The 12,455-nt window shown below is 38.3% G+C and overlaps 1 protein-coding gene across 1 annotated transcript in view; it reads right to left on the minus strand.

Annotated features, from left to right (window-relative positions):
• Window positions 1–884: 884 nt before the first annotated feature.
• The window catches only part of LOC126817475 (A disintegrin and metalloproteinase with thrombospondin motifs 7), a 92,001-nt gene continuing 80,430 nt past the window's right edge, over window positions 885–12,455 (minus strand). The window contains exons 14-25 of the mRNA XM_050544473.2: window positions 12,300–12,427; window positions 11,450–11,570; window positions 10,476–10,720; window positions 9,406–9,541; window positions 8,783–8,909; window positions 8,240–8,459; window positions 7,676–7,822; window positions 6,310–6,960; window positions 5,051–5,221; window positions 4,479–4,625; window positions 3,876–4,026; window positions 885–3,113 (exon numbers count right to left, since the gene is read on the minus strand). Of these exons, the coding sequence (XP_050400430.2) occupies window positions 2,953–3,113; window positions 3,876–4,026; window positions 4,479–4,625; window positions 5,051–5,221; window positions 6,310–6,960; window positions 7,676–7,822; window positions 8,240–8,459; window positions 8,783–8,909; window positions 9,406–9,541; window positions 10,476–10,720; window positions 11,450–11,570; window positions 12,300–12,427 (2,405 nt within the window). The 3' untranslated portion in view covers window positions 885–2,952. The remainder of the gene's footprint in view (window positions 3,114–3,875; window positions 4,027–4,478; window positions 4,626–5,050; window positions 5,222–6,309; window positions 6,961–7,675; window positions 7,823–8,239; window positions 8,460–8,782; window positions 8,910–9,405; window positions 9,542–10,475; window positions 10,721–11,449; window positions 11,571–12,299; window positions 12,428–12,455) is intronic.

Raw genomic sequence — 12,455 nt, forward strand, 5'->3', positions numbered from 1 at the left:
TATATATGAAAGTATAGTTATGTATAATAAATTGGTATTTTATTTGGTATACAGTGTACATTGTCGTTTCGACATTGAACCTGACAAAGAGTAGTGTCGCTTGCTCAACCAGGGACGGGTTAGAAATTATAAACCCAAATTGCTGAAATTGAATAAGCTTCTTCGTTTTATTAATTTAAATAATGAATGTAAATTTAATACAGATCGGATAACAACTAAAGTCGTTAGAACGTTCACAAGGTTCAATAAAGTGAAACAAGGGCGATAACTCTAGAAGTTATAAATGGAAAGTCCTGAAATTCAATAGGATTCTTCGTTTTACTAATTTAGATAACACATTCAAATTTAATGTAGGTCGGATGATAACTTTAGTCGTGAGTCCCCCTGCACTTACTTTATAAGGTTCAACATAGTTTATCAAGGACCATAACTTGTTTAAATAGGCTTAAATAGGCTTCTTTGTATCACTAATGTGAACAATGTGTATACATTTTAAAACTGATCAGATAATAAATGTAGTCTGTAGAGTGTTCACAATAAATTTTGGACGACGAACGGACGGACAGACGGAGGCGACAGCAATAAACGACCACATTCCGATGTGGGCGTATAAAAAGTCATAACAAAGTCGTTCTCTACATTTATTTTTTTCGAATATGAAACATTAGATATCATATAATCACTTACAATATTATAACATTATATAACTAAAGCACATTTATAAACTTTAGATCTAAATTTTACAAAATGTATTATTGCCTACATATAAGCAAAAATCGGGACATGAAACGTCGTACCGAACAAAATTCGGCGCGGAACTTATATTTGTTTATTCTTCAGTACGAAATAGAATCAGTATAAAGTTTCTTGTTTACGAGGTGTCTTAGTGTAACTTTAATAAGATACTTGTTTACGAGGTGTCTTAGTGTAACTTTAATAAGATACTTAAAGGGTAATTATCAACAATACAATAATTAAAATGATGACAAGTAGTACTTATGAAAACAATTTTAAAACTGATTTGCACATTCACTGCATATAAAGTGCTAGAATGCACCATAGATATCAACCGAAGAATTGACATCTTATTTATAAATACCCTTTGGTATCTGTATAGCTCCAGTAACGTTTCTGGCACTAATGAACATAAATATGTACTTGTTCAATCATTTTAAAAAAAAAAGATTAACGGAAATGTGTATGGATTCCTTTAAACAAATTACAGCAAAGCGATGTTATTAACCACCACAGGTCTAATAATTATTCACAATTACCAGATTATGTTTCGATGCATTTCACTCATTTAAAATATCATAGAAATAGGTAACAGAAATATTAACTAGTGCATGAGACAGGGTGTGCTTAATGTTCTAGAACACCTGAAATCACATCTCTCTTAAGGTTTTCATATAGCTAACAAATTATTGATGTACTTTGGTATTTAAACCAGACTAATATTAGTTTATAACTACACAACACATTTGCCGTTATTATTTAGGATAATGGATGTGGAAAGCTATTGGACTGTACCATTTAGAAAAACATGGTTTATACTACAACTACCATAAATAAATATACAAAACATCCAAAATAAAACCAACGCGTTGATATTTGGAGAAGAGGCGTAGAGTAGAGATCCTGACTAGACACTGCGTTAAATCGAAAAAATAATATGCCTTAAACGAAAGAGTATGTTTTTTTTTTGAGGTAGGACTTCAATACTGTTTAGAGCTTACCTCTAATAATTATGCATGAAATTCGTCAAGTATTGTTATCTAATAAAATATACATTCATAAAGCTAAAACCCATTCAGCACCGGATGCATTACATGTACTTGTATAAATTTTCTATAGCGAAATTTTTATACTGTTTAGATTCGCTGTGGATCTTTTCGGACAGTCCAATAACATGAAAAACAATCGGAAATAAAACCATTATAAATAAATCAAATAAGATGTCCGTGTTCCAGTGCTTTCCATGTTACCGAGTTTGCACCATATATTGGCCTAGTCCATTTGGTACAGTAAACAGCTTATATAAATCAATTAATAATATTGATGCTAATAGTTTTAAGTGTTAAAAACATGACAAATACAAGACAAGAACAAGAATGTATAAAGCTTATTAGTGGGGAAGATAAAAGGTAGTATCAGCCTATATGGCTTATAATTTATGGCTGATAAATGGGCTTCCAAGGTGTACGTAAAGACGGTGCTTGTCACTTGCACGTTTTGGCCAAAATCCAACTGCTAAATCCACTGATGTATTCAAATTAATTATTCAACACTGATACCAGAAAACAAAAACAAAATATCAAGGTAGATAATCCCCCGGTTTGGCTTAAATCAGATTAAGAAGAGGTCGATCAAAAGACATTACATAACACCCCTATGTGGCGGTGGTTTGTTTATGTCGTCTACAGAGATGAAGAACGTTGCAATATTTTCATTTCATCATATCTTTGCAAATACTAAACGGATTTGAACCCTGTTGGACTAATGTGCCTTTTATTGTAGGTTGCGAGGGATTCTTATTGCCTCAAGTGACGATTAGGGACTTTAACTGGAAACGTTCATTCATTTAGGAAATCCACATAGCCAACCATTTCCCTTGTGATTTTGTTTTACATGAACAACCCTTTCTCCTGAATGGATCAGAAAACACATCTTTATTGGTTTATGAAATCCGTAATCTATAGTTCAGTGGTGCTTCACCGTCTGTCTACTTAATAAACCATTAATACAACACTCATCCCCTTTCTTTATTCTTTGTATCGGATGTCCAATGTATTTAACACATAACTATTCTCTCTGGATTCCATTCGTTCTCAACCAATCAGATTTCCTCTCTTCGTATTTAAGTTTTAGTTTTAAATCCAATAGGTTTATTTCAATACTTAAATTGAGCAGGTATCACATAAAATAAAACAGTAAATTAGTTTTTCATTTTTGTTATCTAGTACTGAATAGTGGCTTGGTCTTTTCACGTCTGTGATTTCCACAAGTTCTACAGCATTTGGCCATAACAAATGGCTTACTACAGTGATTTAGTCTTTTTAGCATACGACACACTCGGTAACTCATTTCTTTTGACGCACAGGTCACTGTTAATGCTGAAAAAGGACAGATATAAAACAAATAAGATCATCAGCAGATTTAGAATAAGAGAGAGCATGTGCTATTCCACTTATAAGATGGGGACTCGGGCAAAACCATTTTCTATTTCTCGGGCGATTATCAAATTCCGTGCAGTGGCCAAATGATGAATTATAAAATTTTAGTGGATATAAATGGAACAACAGCATCACTACCGCTGCAATTATACTCCACATTCCTGCTTTGATTGAATGATACTTCTTAAAATGAACAGAATGAAATATGAAATAGCCACAACGACTGCAATATCACAAGAGGCATAGAAGGCAACTAGAGTTCCAGAAAATTATATAATTCTGATTTTGATTCAAGGTGTTTAGTTTTCAAATTGTAGATCCAGCGAATTGTCTCTGCTAGGCGCTGTATCGGCCACCATCTGGTAAAAAGTTATGCAGGATCATTTCTCTGGCACGGCCGCCGTATTTTTCGAGAAAAATGATACAGCAAAGGCGCTGGTACACTTCCCAAGATCGACCTCGCTGTTGACCAGTATTTTTAAGTCTGGCTTCACATAAACTGTTGCATGAAGCCGGAAGGGAAAGCTTTCAGTCGTTCAGATGAGACAGAACTCCAAGATCCTCCTGTGTGCTCGTCGGTGTGCCCGTAAACGGACCCTTTGAATTCAAAGTTACTGGGCAAAATATCCCTCTGAACATACGTGAAATTCCCTTTCATTTCATTTTCAATGAGTTATTAGCCTTATGGAAATAAATTCTTACCCCCTGTTTCTGTGGGGCATTCATCTTTATTACACTGCTGTTTACCGTTTGGTTTAAAACCTTGTTGACATACGTCAGACGATTGCTGTGACGTCAAATTGACACATTTGACTAATCGTTCCTGCCATCCACCATCACATGATTTACTGCACTGTAAGAAAGTATAATCAAGAACAAAATCAAATAATGATAGTTATGTCTCTTCCCAAGACTGTCCTTTCCGAATGATTAACTGACAGTCAATTTTTAGAGCAAAACAAAAATTAAACATGATTAACCAGGGCTATAAATCATTTTACACTTTATAAAATAGCATAACTGACAATCGTGACTAATATACCCCACGTCGGTATCTCGGTGCAGCAGTGTAGTGTGTACATTATAAAACGAGACCCGCAACGTGTATGCTACTATCGGTTTTAGGTTAGATTTTCCAGTTACTACTCCTAGTAATAACCAAAGCCACCGATCTTATTTGGAAAGTAGCCTAATACACAGCTACTGGGATAACAGAAGCTATAGTATCCCATATACGAGAAGCCCCGTGGTGCTCTTTGTTTTCGCAAGAAATCTATTTTATGGAACAATATACACTGTACATACTTTACTCCAGTCTCCTGACACCCAAGCTGTACAGGGTTGGAGATGACATTCTTCAACATGGTTGGGTTTTTCTGTTGGGTCACATTTACCCACGGTCGGGCAACGAACAAGACGAGTTCTCGTAGCATATCCACAGGTTGCAGAACACTGAAAATAACAAATTTAATTATTTATCAGAAAGTAACATTCGTGTTAATGGCCGATATTAAATTATTTGCCACCTTCCCTGTGGTTATGATTAAGTTACTCAAAGATGTCATCAGATACAGTATATATGCAAAAGAACGACTGAACCTTTAACTACGGGTATGGGAGCTCCGAATTACCCTGATCATACGCCCCACCATTCCCATTGTACGCTAGATTTGCCTCTCAGTCGATCTGGCTCTTCTGGCAAGATTATTTGTCCACGAGTCCATCCTCAGTGGAAGTGGGTGTTAACCATGACGAACGAAGAAACACGGGTGCGGCCAGACAATTTAAAGCCACCCGATAACCTGGTAGTCTAGCCCCTAACCGCCCGACTATCGCATTAAAAAAGGTGAGGTAAAAAATATGGCATAAACAAATACCTGTCCCCATTCTGTTGTTCTCCATTTTAAACAGGGATCTAGAAGACATCGTTCTTCCATACTTGGTCTGTCTATATCTTTACAATGGTGACTACTGACTACTATATTGGTGTTCATATCGCTACATGTAATAACTCTCGTCCTAGTACTAGATCCACACGTCTTGGAACACTGAAAAAGAAAGAGAGACAAATGGGGTTTAACGTCCACTCTACACAAATTAGGTCATTTCAAGACTAACATATGGTTCAATTTTATTTCAATAATTCGCTTGCGAGGGGTGGGGGTGGGGGTCTTTAGCAGTAGGAGGAAACATGGAGTGAAGAAAACCCACGAGGTGGGACAGACGACCTGCTCCTTGTCATGTACAAGCTGGGAATCGAAACCCCACTACTTCACTCAATGACAGACCCTATGATCTAAAGCACACGCTAAAACGGAGCGAAAATAGACCGACCACACGCTGTGACTTATCAGACATTTGTAGCCCCAACACCAGAGATACAGCCTACTCTTGTCTGATTGCTAATAATCCGGGATTCTTAACGAGTTGCCTGTGAGATGGGGCTTAACGTCAACTCGACACAAACTAGGTAATTTCGGGACTAACACATGGTTCAATTTTATTTCAATAATTCGCTTGCGCGTAGGGGTCTTTAGCAGTGGGAGGAAACTGGGGGACCCGAAGAAAACCCACGCGCTTGGTCAGGCGACCCTACTCCTTGTCAGGTACAACCAGGGAATCGAAACCCAAAATGTCGAGGAACATGGGGTCCAACCTCCTGATTTGCGTGCTAGCGCCATATCAACCTCGCGACTGTGGATCCCTCTCTAGCTCAAGAACCACACGCGAAGACTCAAGTTACGTTAATACACATTACAGGAAAACTGTACAACAACAAAAACAGACTATGCAAGAATAGAGAATTGATCATTCTAAAAATAGATGCATAATCTAAAATTAAGATACAAATTTAGGATCTTTCACCAGAAAGATAAACGAAACCATCACAAGTAGGGTACCCAAGAAGATAGCAAGGGACATGTTTAAATAGGGATGCCCTTTTTCGTGGCCTTGAAAGAAATCTCTGAACTCATTTTCTTATATGGACAACCTCTCTTTGTTTGGATTTAAAAACAAAATTTATAAGGACGCCTATTGCGTGCTCGGTTCCCGCTAAGTTCAGATCTGTGCTTGGCACTGATTAGTCTTTTATTTCAGTGGACAATGACAAGTTACTTAAATGAAAACATCTTACCTCAGTCCAGTCTTCAGTTGTCCATTGATAATCATCTGCAGTTTCATCCTCGACATCTTCATCTGAAGTATCGGGATAAACACCACCTTCTTTTATATCAAATATTTCTGGGATATTTTTCGTTTCATCTAAAGATTTCGATATATCTATTATGGAAGCTGTAGATGTCTGTGTATGAGAATGACGATGATGTTTTTGATGTCCATGACGATGTTTGTGTTGCGTTGTACCGTCGTCGACCTGGTTGTTCACATCGTGTATCTCCGGTGTCAGGATTTCGCTGTTGCTACTGATGTGAACAGTATCTGATCCAAGCTCTATGGGCTTTTCCTCACCGTTTAATATCTTTAGGGCATTCTGCATCTCATCTGGCATGGATTTATCCACCAACTTTTTATTAGTGAGCGTGTTCTCGTAGACGGATAGATCAATGGCATTCTCCTTACCCGAATCTCTTTCACTTGATTCTGCAGTGGTTTGTGATGGCGGCGTATAGGGTTCCTTGGGAACTTGGGTTGTTGTTTCTGGTTGTGGGCATGATTGGATATTACATGTTTGCTCTGCTTGAGGTTTTGTTTCTATATCACAGACGTGACTGTTCTCACATAACACACCTCTATGCTGCAATCCTCCACCACACTCCACAGAACACTGAAATATAATGTTAAGTAAAATAATCATGTATAGAGGGGTCGTTGTGATTATGTGATTAGGACATCGGTTCAACCTCCGGAATATTCGAATCTTGGCGTGGTGCAGTGTAGATGGTCTGATAACACTGAGGCCCAGAGAACACTTGTTGGTTTCCGGGTAAAAGAACCATTGGCCGAATTCAACGAAGAGGAGGCAGAGGGTGCTATGTTAATCAGACTCACAAGAGACATTGTTAGCTATATTAATAGACGAAATAACAGACACATGATACCAAGTGTTTAGACCAGCATGTCATCCAGCTAATATTATACTATAATTTGTCTATCCTTTTTTGAATTTATGGACTTTGGGTTTGATTGCCCGCAGAACCTCTGGTACTGTATTTAGAACAATAATGCGCTTTTATGATAGTCTCACTTTTTAAGTTCTTAGGCCCAAATTGAAAACTGCTGTGAAGAATTGTCTTGTTATTACGAAAACATGCGCTGTAGAGGCCAGTTGAGTTCCTGTTATATTAATTATACCAAAGGGCCACTGGCTACCTATTGTTTTATTCCAAAATATAGAAAAAGCCCATTGAATATCTGTTGTTTTAAATCCACTCAGATACAGAATCAGGAATTAAAACAGATCATTATAAGTAATCTTTTATTACTTTATATTCAACACATACCGGTACTAATCTTGGTAGAGAAAGAGGAAACAAACTTACATTAGACCAATCTGTAGAGACCCACTGACCACAAGTTATATTACTACATGGTAATTTATCTATAGGTTTGGTCATCATGTCACAGCCAACAGTAGGACTATCACATTCTACTGTTCGATATTTCTCCAGACATACATTTTCATTACACTGAAACAAAAGTCATCAAAATCATCAAAATAGGTGACCCAAAAAAATAGAACACATAAAAATTTTAGCAAATCCTGCAACTAGTCAACAAGATATTTGCGGGACTTAAACTTAAGTCTGTGTACGATCATTCCCCAAAGTTTCAGTTATCTTGGTCGCTTAGCATACAATTCATGTTCTTTCCAAAATATGCTCCAAATGACCTCCGCGGCGTTGGTGGCAAACTTGCATACGTCGCTCAAAATTATTTCAATAATTCGCATGCGTGTAGGTAAGGGTCTTTATTCGTGGGAGGAAACCGGGAGGACCTATCCTTTGCCACATGAAAACTTATGATTCAAAGCGAACGTATTGGACCACTTGGCCACCCACCATCAACGGAGGAACCGGGAGAGTCCTGGAACAATTTTTACTTACGCTTGACCAATGTCCAACAATCCATTTAGTAAAACCAGGACAAGAATCTTTATGGTGACAAGGTTCTACTTCTGTGGGTTTAGTCAATCCTTCGCATTTATCATCTTCTAATGCTATCTGTTCATCTGGTTTAACACTCCTAACACAGATCACTGTTCTACGATGATAACCATTTGGTCCACACGTAACTGAACACCGTTGCCATGGACCAGTCCACCACCTTCAAAACAAAATGGCGGAAATGTTAATGGACAAGGCTGCTTTTTATTTTCCTAAATACAAATATAGTTTCTCAAGTCATCATGCGATTATTCTTTTCAGTGAAAACTAGCATCCTATGTTGTTTCAAGAATCCACATCAGGAATGAAATGAAATGAGGTTTAACGTCCCACTTTTCTGCATCAACCGAGTTAATGAAGAGGATTTGCAGATTTGGATTTGAGCATAAGACGGAAATCGAGATTCGTTGTAACCAAAAACGAATAAACTAAGTTTATGCGGTGAAGACTGTGAAATTGCAGAACTTTTAAAATATGTTTTACCTTGGTGGACAAAGATGTTCGTTACACGATTTAGATTTATCATCAGGTTTAGATGTTTTATTACAATACATATCATCTACAATACCAGATTCCTTCTCCATACAAACAACTCGAGATCTCTTCATTCCTGTAACATAATCATAATGCAATGGAGTTTAACGTCTATTGAACACAATACGTCAGTTATTCTGAGACTAAGATGTGATAATTTTTATAACTATGGTTACGTGTGTAATGTAATGGGGGAGGTGGTGCCCAGTCTGTTAGGTTTTTGTCAACTCTTCTTCGAATTCCAACTACGAAGGGTTTTTTTACTGTATGTGCATGTCAACGTGTACACGGGTTGGTCCCTAATTTCCGTGTCATCCGAAAGACTAGGTCTGGCAGGTGCACCCCTGACAAACATATTCATAACCATTTTTTTTAGCTGTGTGAACTTCCGTACTAACTAATGAGATGTGGTGTCGGGTGTTTATTTTGGGACTGACATAGGGTACAATTTTATTTCAATAATTCCCTTGCGCATAGGCTGAACAGACGACCCTACTCCTTGTCACGTACAAGCTGGGAATCGACACCACGCCAGTTCACTATATTTGTGGTTCCAGGAATAAACAACCTACCTCCACCACAAGAGACAGTACAATGTGATAGGTCAGTATATCTCCAGGTAAACTCGGGTTTACTAGTATCTGTAGCATTCACTTTAGGTACTGTATATTCAAACTCTATACCCTGATTGTCTGTTTGTAGTAATAACTGAAATACAAACCAAGAGTCAACAGTAAGATGATATGAATGTATAACAATGCTATGGGGTGCGGGGGGGGATTCGAATAAATGAAATGAATGTACGATCCTACGGGTGATGGTTTTGCCTAGACAGTGGTGTTTTCACTTCAATAAGAGAGAGAGAGAGAGAGAGAGAGAGAGAGAGAGTTTAACGTCCACTTGACAAAAACTAGGCCATTTCGGGACTAACACATGGTTCAATTTTATTTCAATAATTCGCTTGCGCGTAGGGGTCTTTAGTACTGGAAGGAAACCGGAGGACCCGGAGAAAAACCCACGAGGTTGGACAGGCGACCCTACTCCTTGTCACGTACAACTGGGGAATCGAAACCCCTCCAGTTGACTCACAGTGAGATGAAATGAATGTAATCTTTAACTGCCAAGGATGCCTTTACGTACACCCCATTATTTACACAGATGGAGTCCAGTTTTCCATTTCAACCCCGCAGACAAGCCGAAACGTATTCGGCCTCGTAATAACAACAGAATTAAGTCAACTTATTATTTTTTTATGCCAGCTTCAATGATGGTGGGGAAATGAAATAAATGGGCTCTAACCCAATTGACTGCACCAAATGGATTTTTAACATGCTTCCAATGGGTATACATGTGACGTCGGTTTTTTGTCTCAATGAGGGTATGAAATCCCGTAAAAATTTCACTGCCAACGATGAAATCGAACCAGGGATCTCCTGGTTCGTCCTACCCACCGAACCACCGTGACCCCCGAGTCAATAGTGCAAATCCCACTACATCGCTCCGGGTATTAAAGCCTGTCTTGAAATAGTCCAATTTGTCTTCCTTGTCAGCCCTGCAGAAACTAACTACCCCTGACCACTAGAAACCGGACCCGCCTCGTAATAAGTTACTTAGAAATAAATCTTCTTGTTCAACAACCTACCATAACATGTAACGGTTCTTTTATTGGTCCTGGAGCCATGAACCTTTCCTTGCTGTTACCAGTTCTTGTATAGTGCACGACAGTCCCAGCCACCTCGTAATCACCACTCCACTGTATAAACCAATGCCCATTTAAATAGTATACATCATTATCATTCTTTAAAGCTAGGAAATTATTAGCTTCCGCAACTTCTTCAACACGGATATTTCTAGCTCCAGCGGGTATAATAGCAGCTTCTACATAACCTGAAATATAATTCATAAATATAATTGTGACTGTCTGTTTGATCAGTGTTCGTGGCTACACTAGAGCTGCTACGGTGCTGCAATTTGATGTGTAAGGGTGGCGCCATCATTTCAGGGTCATAGCTGTACTGCGTTCGGTTCAGCACAAGTTCATAAATATTTGTTGGTAGGAAATATCCGGAGTGGTGTCTACAGATCTGACAAGGAAAGTGTGCATCAATGTTCGAAAGGGACGATAACCTGACGTATACATTGGCGTCACGGAATAGAACCCTTGACAGTTGGAAATCGAAGAAAATTAGATGGAAACGCTGTCCAGACAAACTTCGCCTTTCTCACATTCTTTTCATTACCATATTTTCATTTCACTATTTAAATGGCGTCCCTTGGACAAGCTTCAGGATAGATAACTAGAGATCTAACGAAAGGGCCAATAAAAAGATGGACAGGGATAATAACTGTCTGTGGTATCACCTAAGTATAAGCAGGCGTTAAGCCCTATACCAACGAATGGACAGGCTACAATTCAAATTTGCAAAGATGGGTGGCGTCGCACTTTTACGGCGGATAATATTAAGGGGTACTAAATTATGGGTGGTATCTACAGAGCGTAAATGGAAGTGTAACTGGATGTTCGGAAGGGGTGAACAACAAAGATGCACTCGTGTAGACATTGACGTCGCGTAAAAGAACCCGTGAATACAAGATGGCAGTTGTGACTATTGGTACCTAGTTTTTCTGTGAGGTTAAATTGTTGTTTGACTGTCTGACATGTTGAGCCATCTCCATAACAAACACCACAAATATCTTCAGTGGCACTAGAATCTATACCCCAATCACATCCCACATGCTGAAATATTACAACATATTAATTATATCACCACAGTAGCACTAAAATATGTACCTCAATCACACCCTATACGATGAACAGATTGAAACATATTCTATTAATTATATCAACACATAAACGAGTAGCACTAGAATTTGTACCCCCAATCACACCCTACACGGTGAAAAGATTAAATTCTATTAATTATATCACCATAGAAACCACTAAACTCTGTATCACAATCACACCTTACACGGTGAAAAGATTCAATTCTATTAATTATATCACCATAGACACCAGTAGAACTAGAATCTATACCCCAATCATATTTTAGGCCATTTCGGGACTAACATATGGTTCTATTTTATTTTAATAAAATGGAGTCGGAGGACCCGGAGAAAACACACGAGGTTGAACTCCTTGTCACGTACAATGTTAAATGACAGACCTTATGACACAGCGCGCACCATTTGCGTCCCCCCCCCCCTACAGGAATATGTGCCTAGAAGAAGCTCTAGATGGACAATTATTCGATCTTAAACCAAATTCAAACATAGTAAACAGAGGATTTATAAGTATATTCGGTGAAGGTGGTAATTGGGTAGGGGGTGGACATACTCCCCTCGTACTGTCCGAATGTGTTCAAAGAGATGTGTTTGTGAGGCAGAATAATCACATATTACGATGGGAATAGTGCGATATTCAGGTTATAAAGAACGGACGGAGCCCTATGAGGAGAAATAAACTTACCCGACATCTACCGCTGATACACATATTTCTTGTTCCTGGCATACACGGTGTACCATCTGTTACGGTATCTTTTAACATGACGGAAAAAAACTTATCGTTAGGTTTACAGTGAAGCTGGCATGGTGTATCTAAAATAAAAAACATATTGTTAGGTTT

The sequence above is a fragment of the Patella vulgata genome, chromosome 4 (genome assembly GCF_932274485.2).
Source record: "Patella vulgata chromosome 4, xgPatVulg1.2, whole genome shotgun sequence".
Lineage (NCBI taxonomy): Eukaryota > Metazoa > Mollusca > Gastropoda > Patellidae > Patella > Patella vulgata.